Source organism: Somniosus microcephalus, unplaced genomic scaffold (genome assembly GCF_052327205.1).
Source record: "Somniosus microcephalus isolate GS21.2 unplaced genomic scaffold, FLI_Smic_1.0 scaffold221, whole genome shotgun sequence".
Taxonomy (NCBI): domain Eukaryota; kingdom Metazoa; phylum Chordata; class Chondrichthyes; order Squaliformes; family Somniosidae; genus Somniosus; species Somniosus microcephalus.
In genome coordinates, this window is record NW_028225408.1 from 244,898 (window position 1) to 266,700 (window position 21,803).

Sequence of the window (21,803 nt, forward strand, 5' to 3'; positions counted from 1 at the left end):
AGTAGGACGGGTAGGACCTCATCCCATCTTTTCAGGACCTCTCCTATCTCTTTCCTAAGCCTCTCTTTTAAGGTCCGGTCCATCCTCTCTACTATACCCGATGATTGGGGGTTATGCATCACATGCCATTTTCCCTGTATTCCCAGCAGCTTCAGGGTGTCCTGCATTACTAGTCCGGTGAAATGACTTCCCTGATCTGACTCTACTATTAGGGGCAGTCCCCACCGGGAAAACACTTCCTTCACTAGAATCTTCGGCGTGTTTAACGCTGTCGCTGCCCTACAAGGAAAAGCTTCCACCCATTTCGAGAAAGTATCCACTAATACCAGGCAATATTTATTGCCCCTACTTGTGGTGGGCAGTGGCCCAATGCAATCTACCTGTATAGACTGCCATGGTCCCTCTACCCTCCTTGTGTGTCCCAACGGAACCTTCCTTCGGTGGGGGTCTGGATTATTCGCCGCGCACACTAAACAGTTCTCACAATAATCCCTTACATCTTCCATGAGCTGGGGCCACCATCCCACAGCCTCCACTTTATTCCAAGTCGTTTCTGGCCCTGTATGTCCGGCCCCCGGACCCCCATGAGCTAGCTGCAACAATTCTTCCCTGTACTGCACGGGCACGACCCACCTATTGCCCTTGACTTACATCCCCTGTTTCACTGCTACGTCTGCTGCTCCAAAGGTCCCTCTACAGGCTTCCCACATTCCTTATCCTTAATTACCATCTTAAGGACTGCATCTTGCAACTGAGCCTGTTTCAAATCGGGTGGCAATTGTACCTCCTTGGGTCTCTCTTTTCCCTTTTACAGCCATGATCTGTCCAGATCGGTACGGGTCCCAAGGTATCCCTTCCCCTGCCCCCATTTTGGCAGGTACATCAGCCTTCTGATTCCCTTCCCATATTGTTACGTTGGGTCCTAATTCTATTGTTAATTCTATTGTTAAGGGTTTCGATACCGCCCCAGCCTGTTCATTACCTGTGAAACCTGCTAGTGTAAATGGGACCCCGCTCGACCATGGGGTAGTGGTTGGATTCGGTGAGTGGACCACCGTGAGAGGCGCCTGTATCTACCAAATACCTTCCCCTAACGGACTCCACTTTCACATCTACACATGGTCTGCCCCGTCAAAATCTCGACTCCGAGTAAGACTCTGAAACACGTAAATACCGTCAGATAAGCAAAGCTTTATTTTGACTTGCACAAGGGGAGCGAGAGCCCAGTCAATGGCTCGGCTCACAACTCCAGAGAACATCTGTGAATGCAGCATATTTATACACTCAAACAAGCCCGTGCTCCATAAATCACCTGTAATGGGATTGTATCATTTTAAAATGAATTAAGAGTTCAAACAAATTAAGAGTTTGGCACAAGGACAATCAAAAGGTCAGCAGGACAGAAATATCTTCAGACAAGGTTAGTTAATTACATTCTGTCAGGAGGTTCTGTCTGAATCTTGTTACCAAAAATGATTTGCTTACTCATGTCTGATTATCATATTTATACAGTGAAGAACACAAGTTCCATATGATCATGTATAAAAGTTAGCAAGTCAACTCTGTACAAAGCTATTTCAGTATTCATGCAGAACGAGATTAACTTTTAACAGAACTTTTCACTCTTTGATCAGATGTCATTATCACCTCTCAGTTTGCAAGCGTACAAAACGTGGTGCGGTTACCCAATAGTTCTGCAATGTATTGTTCTAGCAGTTTGTGATTAACTTTTGCAATAGGTCAGAAGATTACGTTAATTGCTGCTGACTCGACTTTAGTCCAGCGGCAATGATACAAAAATACATTAGATGTCAAGTATCCCATCATGCACTAGTAAGGGCAAAATCATATTTCCACACCCCACTCATTGTAGATGAGCGGACACAGGTACTCGGGCTGGGCGCGGCCCCGTCACAGTGAGGGTGCAGACGCGCTGGGTCCTCTGTCACCCACAGCAACATCCAGTTTCCCTTTATCCTTGCCCAGAACCTGCTGTAATGCGGCCACTAAGATTTTTATTGGGTCGTCTTCTACCTTCCCTCGGTTTGTCTCTACCTTGGGACCCTCGTGCCCTGGTTTCCCCCCTTTCGGGAGCTTACACTCCTTACTCCAGTGTCCCAACTTCCCACAGTTACAACACGCCTGGGATCGACCCGCATTACTTCCCTCCTGTCTCCATTCCCTTTTACTCCTCACATTCCCTTTCACTTCGTGCACCTTCCCCGTGTTTCTCCTCTTCCTCCCTTGTCCTGACTTGAAAGCTAGAGCCAGCTTCCTCAGCACACCCATCTCCGTATTGTGGAGGCCCTCTGGGTCAAACCATAACTCAGCCTTTGCGCTGATTCACGGCAAACTGTTGGACACTACGGTCCTCAGCCAATGATTCCTGGGAGCCCCTCTTAATTCTGCGCGCACTCGATCTCCTCCAGTGGCCCTCACGTAAGTCGGCCACAATCTATCTGCAAAAGTATCTGGTAACTCGCCTGCCTGCTGCCTCGTCTGCTCCACCTGCAAGAACGGACTACCTTGGCTGTGCCCCAGTGCTACCAAGATCTCATCTTTTAAGCCGTGCATGGTTCCTCCCCCTTGGTGGCTGCCGACAAACTCTGATATCGCTTCCCTTCTAGGGAGAACAGTATCAACTTCCTCATCTCCTGCTTGTTGCAGTTATTAATGCCCCCTACCTGCTCTACATTGGCGAAATGAACGGAGGCGTCTCCTCCCTGCTTTAATTTAGCCACACTCGTCAGCATTCCCTGTAGCTGAAGCGGTGTAAATGGGAGCACATAATCGTTCTGCAATGGCACTGGGCCACCACGCACTGGTGGCGGACCGAACTTCTGCTGTCGTAGGGGACACATTGGTCTCGGTGGTCCCGGTGCTTCGGGAGCCGGCCGATGCTCGCTGTACGGGGGCCCATCATCTGATTCTTTACTCTCCATATCCCAGTCTTCCACAACCTCTCCAGGCGACATGAGATGAACCATCCCTCTGGCCCTGGATAGTTTTAAGGTCAACTTACAGATCTTTTCATTACAAGGCCTGTGATCTGCCCCCTCATAACCCAGAGTTTGGGCTACTCATTTCGCTACCCTGATACCTTTCAATCGTTCCTCCGCCTCTTCGCCTCTTTCTAGATTCCTTTCACTTTGTTCGCAGTGAGTCTGACCCAGCCTCTTACCCTCTGACACCTGACACTGTAAGTATTCAAAATTGTTCTGCGCCCTCTCCTCCTTAACCTTTCTCTCCTGCCTTTCTTCACTTAAATCTTTCGTCAGTCGCTCTATGACGGCGTCCTTATCGCTTGCCTTGGTTTCTAGTTCCCTTTTCTCATCTTCCAGCTGTTTCACCTTTTCCCTGAGAATTGAGGTTTGCTTCTGTAGACACAGTAGCCAAATCGCCTTCTCTCTCGTTCTTTTATGGTTAACACTAACCGTCCACTCTGCCGCTTTCTCCTGCGGATCCTCAGAGTGTAACATTTCTCGTGCCCATGGCTCAGAAATGTCTAACTTGCTACATATATACGAGGCTACCTTAGCCCCCATAGACTTCCTACGGCTACTTCTAACCGCCCACTCTGCCGCTTTCTCCTGCGGAGAGTACATCATTTAATTTGCCCCTGGCTCAGAAATGTTTACTCTGGCTACCTTAGCTACCCTGAGACCACCTTAGCCTCTCTGAGACCACCTTAGCCTCCCTGAGACCACCTTAGCCTCCCTGAGACCACCTTAGCCTCCCTGAGACCACCTTAGCCTCCCTGAGACCACCTTAGCCTCTTTGAGACCACCTTAGCCTCCCTGAGACCACCTTAGCCTCCCTGAGCCCACCTTAGCCTCCCTGCGACCACCTTAGCCTCCCTGAGACTACTTTAGCATCCCTGAGACTACCTTAGCCTCCCAAGGGTTTGTTGCCCTTACTTTGTGCCTTATTTTGCTCCACACCTCAAGAGTCCTTGCCACAGTCGCCAAGATATGGAAGGTGTTTGGTTTCCTCGTCCTTACAAGGGTACCTTGACTCTGGGTTTTACAGGAACAAAATCGTAGATGACACAAAGGATTACGTTCAACCCAAAACTGTTAGTGTGGTTCCTTCTTACAGTTCTTCCGTCCCGCCTTTTTGAGTCTGGGCCTTCCCCCGTCTGGGCCTTCCCCCAACAATCCACACCCAGTAATCCAAACCACAGGACACGTACAGGGCTGGGGGATGGAAGACAATTCCTTATCTTTTCTCCCCCTCCCTGTGGTACATATTTGATGTGATTTAGTCTTACTGCTGATGTGTTTTGCCCAAGGTTAAAATGTTTTTCATTGAGGCCAGGAAGTCCATTATTCCGGCAAAATTGGCATCGTTGTCTTATCCATTGAAGATCCATCGAAACCCATTAAAACACAAAGTCTCAATGTCCAAAGTTAAATCATCTATTCACCGTTAAATCACCTATCGAGACGCTCATTGTCCAAAGTAAATGTCTTTTCCAAAGTTAAATTGAAACTCACAGGTGTGTCTGTGCTTCTAGGTCCAACTGCACCTCGCCCCTACCACTGGGCCAAACAGGCTTCCAGCATTTTGCTATTGTACTGGGTTTGTTGAAATCTACACAGTACAGCACTCATCCGTGGTCATAAGGAGGTTGCCATTCTTGCCAGGTGCTACGTATCCGCGGGTACCCACCTGGTACGCCGATTCACTTCTGACCACTCCCAGAGACTCTACTTTACATCCCCATTTATATGTCCCATTCTTGTGCCCCTGTGGCATCAGCATTAGAAATCTAAATACATCTGCAGGCCCCCCTGCCTGCTGGTCGGGTTACCAGGAGTTCCTGTCTATCTTCCTCCCAGTTAATCAGATTGAGACTGCTGACTTCCTTCTGCGACTGCCGGGGCACCGTCCCAATCCTGATGTCTTCAATGTCTGATTCAACACTGTCAATCAAGTCCCAAGCCAGCATATCACATGCTCGCCCCTTGGACTGTAAATCACTCGCCTTCATTACGGCTTTCCCTAGGACCTCTATACCTCTCTTTAACCAGATTCCCTGCACTTCTACTGCCGTAAGCGCATACTCCATTCCCTGAGCTGTGAACCGCAGACCCTTGGCGCTTTCCTGCGCCACCCAGGAGGCATAGCTACCCAGGCCCGTGATTTGCCATGAATTTAGGACCAAGTTGGCACTTCCAAACAAGCCCCCGACTTCCCCATATATTTTCCGTCTCTGCCGCCCCTTGGGGGCCTCTACTTCGGGGGCTATGTGGTCCTTATAATCACTAAGTAATCGCTGCAATTTATGCTTAGCCCAAGCAATTGATGCTGGGTGATCACCACCATTGGCCTCTAACGCTGGCACTATACTGCTCAGGTTATAGGTTACTTCTAAAGTGACCATAGTTACATCATGTAACAGTGCCTTTGGACCCCCGACACTGATCATGCCATCCATTGGAGATGGCACCGTGGTGGGACATCGCGACGGCTTTTGATATCCACATGTTGTTAAATCAATGCATCTTATATCAGTACATCCCAACCGCTTAAGAACATCGCTACACAATTCTTGGCAATATTGTCCCATAAGTCCTGGTTCCCAAATGAATGGGGGAAATTTAGTCCACCTTGCTATAATGTTGACGGTACTGATGACCACACCCCTCATTTTTCCGCGCTGTCCTTTGTGCAGCGAGCAGGAGTATAACCAACGTCACAGTCCGGCGTCATCATATATGCCGGTGACTGTTATATCTCCATCAGTATTCACGCTAATTTGTAGTTGTGTATAATTGTCACTTCTGGGTCCGATAACAGGGATCCAGACCGAGTTGAAGGAGTCTGCTTACGTGGTGCCGTAGGACCAACCGCCCGGGGTGCCGGACACTGAACTTTCCCTTTGTGATGGGCAGGGAGGCGTTTCCAATCGGACTGGTTGACCGGAGGCGGACAGTTCACGGTTGCTGCCACAGATAGTGTCCCAGTATCCTTGTCCCATTTTACATTTGGGATTTATTTTCCATACCTTGGTCGTATGGGTACGTGCGGTGACCCGGTCCGTGATCCATATATTGGGTTTATTTATCCATTCCCCTTTTCCCCCCCGTGGCAGTTGCATGTATTGTTCTGGATGTAATCAAGTACTTTTATCGATGTGCACGGTGGGCGCCTCCCACGCTACTGTAATTGTCAGGAGGGTGATCGCCAACACGGCCGTCCACCAGGCCGCCATTGTGAGTATTCCGGAACTCTGAGGGTAGTAAGGTATGTGGAACCTCTGCTTTACCACCAGTAACTGACATGCCGTCTTCATGATCCTACCAGTAAAGTGGGTCCCCTGGTCTGAATCTATTTGTAGGGGGACCCGCCCACCGAGGTATCACCTCCTTTGCCAAAATGCTTGCGGCCGTAACAGCGGTGCAATCCCGTGTTGGGAAGGCCTTTACCCAGCGAGTGAAGTAATCCATTATCACCAGGCAGTAGGTCTTTCCCCTACTCTTTGGAAGGGGACCGGTGAAATGGATTTGTAGGTTTTCCCATGGTCCCTTCGGTCTCGGGTGATTTCCATACGAACCTTTATCCCCGTTCCTGGGTTATACTGCGCACAGATCAGGCACCTCTGGCAGTGCTTTGCCACGTCCCTGATGTATATCCCCATGATAGATTTCTAGTCAATTCTGCCTGATACACTCGGGGGCTACCACCTGATCTGCCCCTTCTAACTTCCATACCCCTGTCACATCTTCCTTTGCCCCATGACTCTCCCATACCCGAGTCGCATCCTCCTTTTACCCCGTGACTCTCCCATACCCCAGACACATCTTCCTTTGCCCCGTGACTCTCCCAAACCCCAGTCTCATCTTCCTTTGCCCCGTGATTCTCCCATACCCCAGTCACATCTTCCTTTGCTCCGTGACTCTCCCATACCTCAGTCACATCTTCCTTTGCCCCGTGACTCTCCCATACCCCAGTCACATCTTCCTTTGCCCTGTGACTCTCCCATACCCCAGTCACATCTTCCTTTGCCCCATGACTCTCCCATACCCCAGTCACATCTTCCTTTGCCCCATGACTCTCCCATACCCCAGTCACATCTTCCTTTTTCCCGTGACTCTCCCATACCCCAGACACATCTTCCTTTGCCCCGTGACTCTCCCATACCCGTCACATCTTCCTTTGCCCCATGACTCTCCCAAACCCCAGTCTCATCTTCCTTTGCCCCGTGATTCTCCCATACCCCAGTCACATCTTCCTTTGCTCCGTGACTCTCCCATACCTCAGTCACATCTTCCTTTGCCCCGTGACTCTCCCATACCCCAGTCACATCTTCCTTTGCCCTGTGACTCTCCCATACACGTCACATCTTCCTTTGCCCCGTGATTCTCCCATACCCCAGTCACATCTTCCTTTGCCCTGTGACTCTCCAAAACCTCTCTCCCTTCCTTTGACGTATCTTCGGGCAGTTGCACCATATTTATTTCCTCTGGTCCGATGGCGCAAGCTACCACCGGGGCTGGAGAAGGGGGCATATTTCCTGCGGCCCCTTTAGCCGCCATATCTGCTCATTCGTATCCTTTCTGTATCCAATCGCCCCCCTTCTGATGTGCTTTTACATTGACTACTGCTCCCTCCAGTGGGAGCCCTGCAGCCTCCACCAATGCCTTTACTAGCACTTCATGTATAATGTGATCACCCTGAAGATGTTATAAATCCCCTTCAAGCCCATGAGGCCATATAATCATGGACTACGCTGAATGCGTACCGACTATCGGTGAAAATATTCACTCGTTTCCCTTGACAAGCCTGTAATTCTTCGATAAGAGCTACCAGTTCCGTTACCTGGGCGGAGTCCCCTCCTTCCAGAGCCCCTTGTCGGACCACCCGACCATCCTTCCTCACGACTGCTCATCCTGTATGGGGTGTACCACTTCTAAATTTCCTAGAACCATCAACAAGGATGACTTCACATTCCCCTTCAAGTGGGCTATCTTTTACCCCACAACTTTCCTTATCCTCTACCACTAGTTCACACTGATGTTCTTCTCCTTCCATTAATATGCCGCCCACAGGGTTTAATCCACCGTCTTTAACAATCTGTACGGGCTTATCCTTTGGGATAAGTACCGCTTCCCATGCTGCTCTTCGGCTATCTGATACTGCTCTTAACCATCCAGTATTAAGTAGGATATTGTTTATGTGGTTTGTGGGTTTCCCTCTTGATTATGAAGGGTGTCATATCGACCCTCCCACAATCCTGTTTGTGTCTAGCCCTTACCTCTGGAAATTGGGAACACACAAGCCCAAAGACGCCCTCAGCCGTCCAATCCAAATTCCATGTATCTCTTCACTTAAACTTCAATTTCAATTCCTCTAACAGGTACCAGTGTGTTTAACTCTATTCTGATTGTTTCATTAATTATATAGTTTCTCGGTGGAGTATGTGTCAATGCAGGGACACTAATGTCTCCGAGAGAAAGCTGTCAGTTTACTACTCTTTACGCTTTTCTGCCTTTCAATAGAAAGCTAGGAACATTCTCATTTGGTGGTGTAATTTTCCTGCTTCTATCTTACACCCTCAATCACTTCCTCTCTCCATTGTACACATCCCATTAATTACCATTCATATCTCATTCATCAGCCCTGGAGGAACTTTACTGTCCAGTACAATATTTAAGATAGAAAGCATCGATCACACGTTCTCACTTGGTCCAAGTTATTAACACTTTTTATTTATCATTAATTTAGAGGATCTTTTATTTTCCCGAAAGTAACCCAATATATAGTGCCTGGGTTCATTTTGTCATTTCAAAATTATCCCAAAATCCAAAAAGCAGTACTGTTGAACTGACCGGTTTTGTCAGTGTTCAATTTCATTTCTATCAATTTATCTTAACTCCAATTTCAGAAACCAGTGATTCCCAGGCTAGGTGGTTTACACCGAGTTTGATCATTAGAGACAGAAGTGCTACAATTAGTTTACAAGGTGACTTCCAGATAACAAAAGAAAGCAGAGAATCCATTGTGGCTCTGCTTAAGAACCCAAGGGGTTAATTTATCAAATCATAATTTTCCTTCATTCATTGTGGGGAAATATTAACTTAAAATTAAGAAACTTAAATTTAATAATGTCCAATATCTTTAAATTTCATTCAGCAACACTAAAGTTGCTGCTTGGTGAACTTAAACAGCTGTCAGTGGAAAGGGTTAACTCCTTTGCAGGTTTTTTTTTTAAGAAGGCTCAAGGCAACTCTGGTTAAACTCTGTTTTCTCTCCCAGTAGACACCCCCCACTGCTTGTCTATCTTTAACGGGTGATCGAGTTGTGATCTAAACAAACTGTCCCGTCCCTGGAGAGTGCCGTGTGCTCAGGGTAACAGCTGTGTGGAAGGGACGTTTGTAATGAGAGTTGGTTTGGGTTTCAGACACGAATCAATGAGCTGAAAGGAAAGCTATCGAAGAGCTTCTCTGAATGGAGGAGACAGCTGGAAGAAGATGAAGAATACGCACTGAAACTGATCGATGAGGAGGGGCTCCGAGCTCTCTCTCAGATTAGAAGCTGTTCTGAAGCATTAAACAAGAGGATGGAACAGATTTCATCAATAGATGGAGAAACCCAGAGTCTGGTACAGAGGGACCCTCTCTCCTTTATTCAGGTACATCTTCAATATAAACAGGGCCATGGCTGGGGAATGGGGCGTTTGTGTGAGGCTGGTGTGAGGGCTGAATTGTTTGAAGATTGTTGGTGGGACCCAGCATTGGTGCTGCCCCCTCAGCCCTGCCCTCGGAGTGTTGGTGCCCCTTCAGCCCTGCCCTCGGAGTGTTGGTGCCCCCTCAGCCCTGCCCTTGGAGTGTTGGTGTCCCCTCAGCCCTGCAATCAGAGTGTTGGTGCCCCCTCAGCCCTGCCCTCGGAGTGTTGGTGGCCCCTCAGCCCTGCCCTCGGAGTGTTGGTGCCCCCTCAGCCCTGCCCTCGGAGTGTTGGTGCCCCCTCAGCCGTGCCCTCGGAGTGTTGGTGCCCCTCAGCCCTGCCCTCGGAGTGTTGGTGCCCCCTCCGCCCTGCCCTTGGAGTGTTGGTGCCCCCTCAGCCCTGCCCTCGGCGTGTTGGTGCCCCCTCAGCCCTGCCCTCGGAGTGTTGTTGTCCCCTCAGCCCTGCCCTCGGAGTGTTGGTGCTGCCCCAGGATGGAGTGCAGTGAAATATGGGATTATTCCCCATTCCTGTGACTGGCCCCACCTACTGTCCCACACTGAACTCTTTACTCTCAATCCCAAATTCACGGTTTGGTTCCATTGGGTGTTGGTTTGTTCATTGACTGATTTGATCTCCTCTCTTTATTCACAGAACTCGAAGCAGCTCCTTTCCAGGTAAGTTCCTCTCAGTCATACAGTAGCTGCTGCTGATAGGGAACCTTCAGCTGTATCTGGGAGAAGAGTGAAAGTAGAATCACGGCTTGGAAACCTTCCCAGATAAGGAGCTTTCAAATGGTGGGAATATTGAGTGATGTGTAACTGGGGTTTGAGGGGTTATTGGCTCAGGCAGCCTGTGGGAAATGGGAGATTCTACATGTCCACTGAGGACTCCCAGCTCTACCTCACCACCACCTCTCTCCACCCCTCCACTGCATCTGTCTGGTTACGCTGCCTGTCCGAGATCCAGTCTCCGATGAGCCAAAATGTCCTCCAATGAAACATTGGGAAGATTGAAGCCATTGTCTTTTAGTCCCCGCCACAACCTCCGTTCCCTGGCCACCAATTCCATCCCCCCTCCCTGCTCACTGTCTGAGGCTGAACCAGACTGTTTGTAACCTCAGTGTCCTGTGTGACCCTGAGCTGACTATTCCAATGTTCTCCTGGCCGGCCTCCCATCTTCCAACCTCCATAAACTTCAGCTCATCCAAAACTCTTCCTGTATCCTAACTCGCACCAAGTCCTGTTCACCCATCACCCCTGTGCTCGCTGACCTACATTGACCACTGGTTCAGCAACACCTTGAATTTAAAATTCTCATCCTTGTGTTACAAATCCCTCCATGGCTTCGCCCCTCCCTATCTCTGTAACCTCCTCCAGCCCTACAGCCCTTCGAGATCTCGGCGTTCCTCCAATTCTGGCATCTTGTACATCCCCGATTTCCTTCGCCCCACCATTGGCCGCCGCCCCTTCAGCTGCCTGGTCCCCAAGCTCTGGAATTCCCTCCCTAAACCTCTCCGCCTCTCTACCTCTCTCTCCTCCTTTAAGATGCTCCTTAAAACCTACCTCTTTGACCAAGCTCCTGTAAAGTGCCTTGGGATGTTTTACTACATTAAAGGCACGATATGAAAGCACGTTGTTGTTGTTGAGTGACATGAGCTGTTCCATCGGTGTGTCGAGCTTCTCCGGAACCTGTTAGACAGGAAGTGAGAGAGAGTTAAAGCTGCAGTGACCTGTATCTAACCGAGGCTTCCTAAAGGCTCCATGTGTGTCAGTGACAGCTTTATTCCATTGGGTCAGTAAGTGCTGTGTGATTGGCTTGTTCTGTCAACCAGCCCATGGAGAATGAGGAGAGGGGCGGGTCCTAGTGTCAGAGTGACAGTAAAATGTGTTGTGATTGGCTCATTCTATCCACTAACAGAGAAATGAGTGGGTGCTGAGATTTCCCAGGAATGTCAGTGTCACTGGACACTATGACCTTGATATTAACGGGGAGGGTGCGGGGGAGGCCGTTAACGTGGGAATGCCGGGGACATGGAGGCCCTATTGATTGACGGCCTGGCCGGCGGACAGGAACAAAACAAGCGGCAGGAGGCTGCAGCCGGGGGCCCGTGGGGGCGTTCCCCGTCACTCAGAGAGAGGGAAGCAGAAGCTCTGGGGCCCACTGCGGGGGGGAAGGGAGGGGGAGGGTGGGAGAGGAGAGGCTCCGGGGGCCCATTGGGAGAGGGGAGGGAGGGGGGGGGGAGAGGAGAGTCTCCGGGGACCCATTGGGAGAAGGCCTGGGGGGGTGTGGGGTAGGGGTGGGGAGAGGAGAGGGACCGGGGGCCCACTGGGAGGGAGGTGCGGGGGGCTGGGGACGAAGACTGAAAGATTGGGGCTGGGGCAGGCCCAATGCTTCCTTGTCAGGCCTGGGGGTCTCCTGCTCCTCCTGGCCCACAAGGAGTGCTAAAATGATCTGATCTTTCGCACTTACCTTGGCCAGTCGGCTCCTCCCGTCTCGGATCTGCTGTGGGGCAGCCGACAGCGCCGGCCTCCCCCTGACCCACACTCACATTTCACTCACCATCCTGATTATGTCATCAGGCCGTGACTTTCGAATGTTAATGAGGCCCCGCCTGCCTTTCGTAGCAGCCTCGTCGATGGCCTGATTTGTGTTTGTTTAAATTGAAATAGCTGGGAACGGGGTCGGCTGGGGTCGGGTTACTCGATCCGGATGTTTTAACCCCAGATCCTCTCCCGCCCATCGGGGTGTGAGGGGATTAAAATCGAGACATCTGTGAGGGAAACCCACCGATCCCAGGTACCTGGGAGGCTGTTCCTTCTCCTCTCCTCACTTCACGTGATTGTAGTGAGTGTGTTCCTGCAGCGAGGGGGAGCACGGACTGGAGACCCTCGGGATAATAATTATTATTAATAATGGAAAGATGAGGCTCCAGGACAGAGACACTGGACTGAACACAGACAGCTTTGAAAATCACAAACTGAGCTGAAGTGGCAGCAAAGCAGGATCCCACTGCACGTGTGGAGATCAGTGTGAATGCAGGGAGACTGACAATCCCGGGATTCTGCCATTTTCAGGATGGGTTGCTGCAGGGTGTCAGTACGAGCATTAGAAGGGCTGCAGGTTGTTGCACTGATCACTCGTTCCCCTTTGGGTTTCTGATCGAAATGTCCCCACTGATAAAAACATTCTCTCCTCTTTCATTCTAGAGTGACTGAGACTCGGAGAATCACAGACCCAGATGTTCCAGCGCTCACCCTCAACCTGTCCAATATATCTCAACTTATCCAGAAGAGGCTGAATGGATGGGAAAAGTACCACTCCGACATATTGGGAATCATCAGTAAGAACATGCAGCTTTTCTCCAATATAAGGGACTGGGAGCAGGTCGGGTTAGTTGTGTTCAGACAGTGAATATCCCGAATTTTAATATCAGCTCCCTGTGTCTGTGGATCAGGAGCCTGAGATTAATCCTCAGCCCCCAGTAACACCTGCTTTAAACATTCCTCACTGTAATGGGCCAGAGCTTCACCCCCCATGGGCCAGGTAGGGGCGGGTTATACTCTGCCAAGCATACCCAAAATAGTGAGGAACCAAGAGACTGATAAGAGTGAGGAGCTTAAAGTCATTAATATCAGTGAACAAAAAGTACTTGAGAAACTAATGGGACTAAAATCCGACAAATCCCCTGGACCTGATGGCCGACATCCTAGGGTTCTAAAAGAGGTGGCTGCAGAGATAGTGGATGCATTGGTTGTGATCGTCCAAAATTCCCTAGATTCTAGAACGGTCCCAGCAGATTGGAAGGTAGCAAATGTAACCCCGCTATTCAAGAAAGGAGGGAGAGAGAAAACAGGGAAATACAGGCCAGTTAGTCTGACATCAGTCATCAGGAAAATGCTGGTATCTATTATTAAGGAAGTGATAATGGGGCACTTAGAAAGTCATAGTATGATTAGGCAGAGTCAACATGGTTTTATGAAAGGGAAATCATGGTTAACAAATGTATTAGTGTTTTATGAGGATGCAACTAGCTGGGTAGATAAAGGGGAACCAGTGGATGTAGTATATTTGGATTTCCAAAAGGCATTCGATAAGTTGCCACATAGAAGTTTACTACACAAGATAAGGGCTCATGGGGTTGGGGGCAATTTATTAGGATGGATAGACGATTGGTTAAAGGACAGAAAACAGAGAGTAGGGATAAACGGGTCATTTTCCAGTTGGCATGTTATAACTAGTGGGGTGCCACAAGGATCATTGCTTGGGCCTCAGCTATTTACAATCTATTTTAATGACTTGGATGAAGGGACCGAGTGCAATGTATCCAAGTTTGCTGATGATACAAAGCTAGGTGGGAAAGTAAGCTGTGAGGAGGACACAAAGTGCCTGCAAAGGGGTAGAGACAGGTTAAATGAGTGGGCAATAAGGTGGCAGATGGAGTATAATGTGAGGAAATGTGAGGTTATTCACTTTGGTAGGAAGAATAGAAAAACAGAATATTTTTTAAAAGGTGAGAAACAATTAAATGTTGGTGATCAGAGAGATTTAGGTGTCCTCGTACTGGGAAAACAGAAAGTTAGCATGCAGATACAGCAAGCAATTAGGAAGGCAAATGGCATGTTGGCCTTTATTACAAGTGGGTTGAAGTACAAGAGTCAGGAAGTCTTCCTACAATTGTATGGGGCTTTGGTGAGACCACACCGGGAGTACTGTGCACAGTTTTGTTGTCCTTATCTGAGAAAGGACATACATGTCTTAGAGGAGGTGCAACGAATGTTCACTCGATTGATCCCTGGGATGAGAGGAGGGATTGAGTAGATTGGGCCTATTCTCTCTGGAGTTTAGAGGAATGAAAGGGGATCTCATTGAAACATATAGGAGAGGTTGTTTCCCCTGGCTGAAGAGTCTAGAACTAGGGGGCATAATCTCAGGATTTAAGTCTGAGATGAGGAGGAATTTCGACACTCAGTGTTGTGAATCTTTGGAATTCTCGACCCCAAATGGCTGTGGATGCTGAGTCGTTGAGTATATTCAAGGCTGAGATCGATAGATTTTTGGACTCCAGGGGAATCAAGGGGTATGGGGACCGGGCGGGAAAGTAGAGTTGAGATCGAAGTTCAGCAATGATCTTATTGAATGGCGGAGCAGGCTCGACGGTCCGTAGGGGCTAGTCCTGCTCCAAATTCTTATGTTCTTATGTTCAATCAGAGTGTCTCTTAAAGGGGCACCGTTCATCACAGGGCCGTCAGTATTATTAAAGAGTAAAGTAAAAAAAAGGAAGTCTTGCATTTATATAGCGCCTTTCACAACCTCAGGAGGTCCCAAAGTGCTTTACAGCCAATGAAGTTCTATTTTTGAGGTGTAGTCACAGTTGTAATGTCAGAATAGCTAAGTATGGAATATATAACCCCCCCATCGAGTAATATGAAGGAGTCGGGACCTCGCTGTGTCACAATTCCCAATCACCGTCTGCTTTGTTTACAGTGCCAGCTTCCACCGAATACAGGGGCCCATCGAACGTAACTCCTCCCCCACACAGCTCCTCTGGGGCAGCCCCTGTCCCACAGAGCGCCATCAAACAGTCGACTGGGATCAGGGGGAGAGAGGGAGTATCCCAATGTGTGTTTAGAATCTGAAACGGGGATCACTCTGACAGTTTTAAATTTCTATTTTACCCTTTGTCTTTCTGTGTTGTTTCGTCAGTCAGGGTTCAGTGTGAGGGATTTGAGGGTCAAGTTCCTGCACCTGTTCCCTCCTCACAGAGTCTCAGAACCTGGGGCCGAGGGGGTGTTGGTGAATTCAGAGTGAACAGGGAGCAACAGTTTAATGTACAGAAGGGTCCTCAGATTCATCTCAATTCACAACTGAATCCTCACTGCTGTGTGTAAAATGGTGGAGGCTTTAATAAAGCTGAATTCAGGATGAACAGTAACAGGAGGGAGAGAGCCCAGGGCAACACACCTGTGTTCAGGATAAGACACTAACAGGAGGGAGAGAGCCCAGGGCACACGCCTGTATAGAGGATGGGACAGTAACAGTAGGGAGAGAGCCCAGGGCACACTCCTGTATTCAGGATGAACAGTAACAGGAGGGAGAGAGCCCAGAGCACACCCCTGTATTCAGGATGAACAGTAACAGGAGGGAGAGAGCCCAGAGCACACTCCTGTACTCAGGATGAACAGTAACAGGAGGGAGAGAGCCCAGAGCACACTCCTGTATTCAGGATGAACAGTAACAGGAGGGAGAGAGCCCAGAGCACACTCCTGTATTCAGGATGGGACAGTAACAGGAGGGAGAGAGCCCAGAGCACACCCCTGTATTCTGGATGAACAGTAACAGGAGGGAGAGAGGCCAGAGCACACCCCTGTATTCAGGATGAACAGTAACAGGAGGGAGAGAGCCCAGAGCACACTCCTGTACTCAGGATGAACAGTAACAGGAGGGAGAGAGCCCAGAGCACACTCCTGTATTCAGGATGAACAGTAACAGGAGGGAGAGAGCCCAGAGCACACTCCTGTATTCAGGATGGGACAGTAACAGGAGGGAGAGAGCCCAGAGCACACCCCTGTATTCTGGATGAACAGTAACAGGAGGGAGAGAGCCCAGAGCACACTCCTGTATTCAGGATGGGACAGTAACAGGAGGGAGAGAGCCCAGGGCACACTCCTGTATTCTGGATGAACAGTAACAGGAGGGAGAGAGCCCAGAGCACACCCCTGTATTCTGGATGAACAGTAACAGGAGGGAGAGAGCCCAGAGCACACTCCTGTATTCAGGATGAACAGTAACAGGAGGGAGAGAGCCCAGGGCACACTCCTGTATTCAGGATGAACAGTAACAGGAGGGAGAGAGCCCAGAGCACACTCCTGTATTCAGGATGGGACAGTAACAGGAGGGAGAGAGCCCAGAGCACACCCCTGTATTCTGGATGAACAGTAACAGGAGGGAGAGAGCCCAGAGCACACTCCTGTATTCTGGATGAACAGTAACAGGAGGGAGAGAGCCCAGAGCACACTCCTGTATTCAGGATGAACAGTAACAGGAGGGAGAGAGCCCCGGGCACACTCCTGTATTCAGGATGGGACAGTAACAGGAGGGAGAGAGCCCAGAGCACACTCCTGTATTCAGGATGAACAGTAACAGGAGGGAGAGAGCCCAGGGCACACTCCTGTATTCTGGATGAACAGTAACATTAGGGAGGGAGCCCAGGAACATTCCTGTAGTCAGGATAAACAGTAACAGGAGGGAGTGAGCCCCGGGCACACTCCTGTGAGCTGTGCGTTCCCAGTACAGCCAGTGCTGAGATTGTGGGGCTGTTGGATGTGTTGTGTGCCGGTGAATCTCCTCCATTGTGTCTGGGAGAACGTGTGCACAGTGCCAGGGGCTTGTGTGATTAAACTGACTGCTACTGTGTGTCTCACTGCAGTGTTTGGCCTGAGTGTACAGCACTGGGGCCCACACACTGCTAGTGAACAGGGATTCTGATTGAAGGCCATTGATTTAACATGGGAAGAATCCATTCTAACCGGTAATATGGGGCTGACACTGTCTGGGAAATACTGACACTCCTACCTAGCAGCTGTCAATCATTGATCTGAGTGGAATAACCCTGTCTGACCAATCTCTTCTCTCCTCTCTAGGGCAAAGCTCACCGATGAGCCTGGATCCAAAGACAGCAAACTGGAACTTGGTTCTGTCTGATGATCTGAGATCAGTGACATGGACTGAACAGAAACAGCCCTACCCACCTCACCCAGAGAGGTTTAAAGACTGTTCCCAAGTCCTCTGCTCCCAGAGCTTCTCCTCAGGATCCCATTCCTGGGATGTGGAGACTGATGGGAATGGCTGGAGAATCGGGATTGTGTGTGGGAGTGTCGAGAGGGAGGGGAGAAACTCTGTCATTGGGAACAGCAGTAAATCCTGGGGTTTAAATTATTATTCTGGTTCTCTCAGGGCCCGGCACAATTCCCAGGTCACTGACCTCGGACGGTTCGGGTCTGGGAGCAGGATCCGAGTTCAGTTGGACTGCGAGGCCGGGACTGTGTCATTTCACCAGGTCACTGACTCACTGACACATTTACACACATTTCAAACCACATTCACTGAACCCGTGTTTCCAGCATTTTGTTGTTGGAACAAATCCCTAAAACTGTTAAATTAATCCCGATAACTGAGACTCGGCGACATCCTTCCGGCTACGGGAATCGGGTGACGTCACTTCCGGTTTGGGGTGGGGCCTCTGAAACGGGTCTGTGATTAGGCACTCTGCAGCCTTCCGGTCTCAATATTGAGTTCAAAAATTTCAGATCATAACCTCGGCCCCTATTTCATTTTTACTTATATTTTTCCACTCCTTTCCTCCCCCCCCCCTTTCCTTTTGTTTCTCGCTCACACCTGGCAGCTATCTTTTGCCCTGCCAGTACACTTTACACCTAATCCCAGCCTATTACCATCTCGTCTAGCTTCTAATCTCTTTTACTTCTTTTGGTTCTTTTATTCCTTTGTCCGATCGCAGCCCTGCCTTCGATCTAGTTCCTTTTCTCTCCAGTTTTGAAGAAGGGTCAAACCCGAAACGTCAACTCAAATTTCTCTCCACGGATGTTGCCTGACCTGCTGAGTTTTTCCAGCATTTTCTGTTGCTGTTTGTTATGTCACTTACTGGCTGGGGTCAATGATGATGTCATTTCCTGGCTGGGGTCAATGATGATGTCACTTACTGGTCTGCACCCTGGTGATGCTGTGGGCGGGGCTCTCTATCAGGCCCCTCCGCTGGTGATGCTGTGGGCGGGGCTCTCTCAGACCCTTCCCCCTGGTAAATTAAGCCCCATAACTGAGACTCGGCGACATCACTTCCGGCTCCGGGAATCGGGTGATGTCACTTCCGGTTTTGGGCGGGTCCTCATAAACGGGTTTGTGATGTTTCTTCCTGCCTGGGGGTCAATGATGCTGTCACTTCCTGTTTTGGCACATTGAAGATGTCACTTCTGGGCTGGGGGCACTGATAATGTCACTTCCTTGTCTGCCCCCTGGTGATGCTGTGGGCGGGGCTCTCTCAGGCCCTGCCTCCTGGTGATGCTGTGGGTGGGGCTCTCCCAGGCCCCCCCCCTGGTGATCCTCTGGGCTGGGTTCTCAGGCCCCTCCCCTTTTGATCCTGTGGGTGGGGCTCTCAGGCCCCTCCCCCTGGTGATGCTGTGGGTGGGATTCTCCCAGACTCCTCCCCCTGGTGATGCTGTGTGCAGGCCTCTCTCAGACACCTCCCCCTGGTGATGCTGTGGGCTGGGTTCTCAGGCCCCTCCCCCTGGTGATGCTGTGGGCGGGGCCCGATTGTGGCGAGCACAATTCAGATTCCATGAATGATTTAAAGGGAGTTGTTTGATCTCTCACACTCACTGATGGAGGATTGATGGATCTTGGAATTCTTAATCCCAGTTATTAATTCCCTGTTAAAGGAGCTGAGTTTGTTTAACAGTATGAATTCAACCAAGGAATTGTTAAGCTGCCTGTTGAGGGGTATGCTGGGAAGGTTGGCCACATTGGGAAAGTCTTATTCAGCAGACTGTCCAGAAGGTTAAAGGTCAGACAGCCGCGTGGCCTTGATGGGCTGTGAGAAACTGCTGTAAACATCAGATGCTGTCGTATCAACTTGTTTTAAACCGTGGGAAAGAGAGAGAGTGGAAAAGTACCAACTGTGTGATTTTACCAGCAAGAAGGGTATAAACCAGCCATTTTAGTAAGATGGAAGGAGACAGTCCATGAGACAGACCAGAAGATCACCTCACAGGATGCCGATGGAGAATTAACCTCTCAGTCTCCCGAAGCAGAAGAATTGACCATTCTGAGTTGAGTTCTACTACTGACTTAAAGCTTGTATGAATCTCTATCTGTAAAACTACTTGTATTTTAACGTTAATAAAAGCAATTAGTTAGAAATGCTTAAAGCCTTGTTGATCTTACCACTGATTAAACAGTAAAGAGTCATAGAGTCATACAGCACAGAATGAGGCCCTTCGGCCCATCGTGTCCGCGCCGGCCATCAAGCCCTGTCTATTCTAAACCAATTTTCCAGCACTTGGTCCGTAGCCTTGTATGCTGTGACATTTCATGTGCTCATCTAAATGCTTCTTGAATGTTGTGAGGGTTCCTACCTCTACCACCCTTTCAGGCAGTGAGTTCTAGATTCCAACCACCGTCTGGGTGAAAAAGTTTTTCCTCAAATCCCCTATAAACCTGCTGCCCCTTACCGTGAAACTCTGCCCCCTGGTTATTGACTCCTCTACTAAGGGGAAAAGTTCCTTTCTATCTACCCTATCTATGCCCCTCATAATTTTGTACACCTCAATCAGGTCCCCCCTCAGCCTTCTCTGCTCTAAGGAAAACAATCCCAGCTTGTCCAGTCTCTCTTCATAGCTGAAGCGCTCCAGCCCAGGTAACATCCTGGTGAATCTCCTCTGCACCCTCTCCAATGCAATCACATCCCTCCTATCGTGTGGCGACCAGAACTGCACACAGTATTCCAGCTGTGGCCTAACTAGCGTTTTGTACAGCTCCATCATAACCTCCCTGCTCTTATATTCTATGCCTCGGCTAATGAAGGCAAGTATCCCATATGCCTTTTTAACCACCTTATCTACCTGTCCTGCTGCCTTCAGGGATCTATGTACATGCACACCAAGGTCCCTCTGATCCTCTGTCCTTCCTAGGATCCTACCATTCATTGTGTATTCCCTTGCCTTGTTAGTCCTCCCAAAATGCATCACCTCACACTTTTCCGGGTTAAATTCCATTTGCCACTGTTCTGCCCATCTGACCAACTCGTCTGTAACATCCTGTAGCCTGAGGCTTCCCTCCTCGTTATTTACCACTCCACCAATTTTGTGTCATCTGCGAACTTACTGATCATACCTCCTACATTCGTATCTAAATGATTAATGTACATGACAAACAGCAAAGGACCCAACACCGATCTCTGCGGTAAACCACTGGACACAGGCTTCCAGTCACCAAAACAACCTTCGACCATCACTCTCTGCCTCCTGCCACTAAGCCAATTTTGGATCCAATGTGCCGAATTGCCCTGGATCCCATGGGCTCTTACCTTCTTGACCAGTCTCCCATGTGGGACTTTGTCAAAAGCCTTACTGAAGTCCATGTAGACTACATCAACTGCACTACCCTCATCCATGCACCGAGTCACCCCCTCAAAAAATTCAATCAAAATGGTTAGACTTGATCTCCCGCTGACAAAGCCATGCTGACTATCCTTGATTAATCCTTGCCTCTCCAAGTGGAGACAAATTCTGTCCCTCAGAATTTTTTCCAATAATTCCCGACCACTGATGATAGGCTCACTGGCCTGTAATTCCCTGGTTTATCCCTACTACACTTCTTGAATGATGGTACTACGTTAGCTGTCCTCCAGTCCTCTGGTACCTCCCCTGTGGCCAGAGAGGTTCTGAAAATTTGTGTCAGAGCCCCTGCAATCTCCTCCCTTGCCTCACACAGCAGCTTGGGATACATCTCGTCAGGGGCTGGGGATTTATCCACTATTAAGCCCACTATAACTGCTAGTACATCCTCCCTCTCAATACTAATTTGTTCAAGTATATCACAATCCCCTAACCTGATTTCTATACCTACATCGTCCTTCTCCATAGTGACCACAGATGCAAAATATTCATTTAATACTTCACCTACATCTTCCGACTCTACACACAGATTGCCACTTTGGTCCCTAATGGGCCCTACTCTTTCCCTGGTTATCCTCTTGCTCTTAGCATACTTATAAAATATCTTGGGATTTTCCCTTATTTTGCCCACCAGTGTTTTTTCATTCCCCTCTTCGCTCTCCTAATTTATTTTTTAAGTACCCCCCTGGACGTTCTATACTCCTCTAGGGCTTCCACTCTTTTTAGTCCTTTGTATCTGCAAAAAGCCTCCCTTTTTTTCCGAATCCATTCTTGTATATCCCTTGACATCTAGGTTCCCTGGGTTTGTTGGACCCACCCTTGACCTTTGCGAGAACATGTTTGCATTGTACTCTCTCTATTTCCTTTCTGAAAGACTCCCACTGCTCTGGTGTGGATTTTCTTACAAGTAGCTGATCCCAGTCCACTTTGGCCAGATCCTGCCTTATC

General features: G+C 49.2%; 1 protein-coding gene and 1 long non-coding RNA gene across 6 annotated transcripts in view; one reads left to right on the plus strand and one right to left on the minus strand.

The window, feature by feature from the left end:
• The window catches only part of LOC147082036 (E3 ubiquitin/ISG15 ligase TRIM25-like), a 56,573-nt gene extending 36,972 nt beyond the window's left edge, over positions 1 to 19,601 (plus strand). Inside the window, exons 3-7 of one of the 5 annotated variants that reach the window (XM_085980515.1) lie at positions 9,407 to 9,637; positions 10,321 to 10,343; positions 12,876 to 13,009; positions 15,154 to 15,288; positions 17,310 to 19,601. In XM_085980515.1, the coding sequence (XP_085836641.1) occupies positions 9,407 to 9,637; positions 10,321 to 10,343; positions 12,876 to 13,009; positions 15,154 to 15,288; positions 17,310 to 17,830 (1,044 nt within the window). In that variant the 3' untranslated portion in view covers positions 17,831 to 19,601. Of the gene's footprint in view, positions 1 to 3,866; positions 6,250 to 9,406; positions 9,638 to 10,320; positions 10,344 to 12,875; positions 13,020 to 15,153; positions 15,289 to 17,309 lie in introns of those variants that run through there. The other 4 variants (XM_085980514.1, XM_085980513.1, XM_085980516.1 and 1 more) reach the window with 4 other exon arrangements.
• Positions 9,604 to 12,491, minus strand: LOC147082037 (uncharacterized). Its single transcript, XR_015076331.1, has 3 exons — positions 12,139 to 12,491; positions 11,232 to 11,357; positions 9,604 to 10,399 (listed from the first exon to the last, which is right to left on the minus strand). It is a non-coding gene; the product is annotated as an uncharacterized LOC147082037 (long non-coding RNA).
• Positions 19,602 to 21,803: the final 2,202 nt, after the last annotated feature.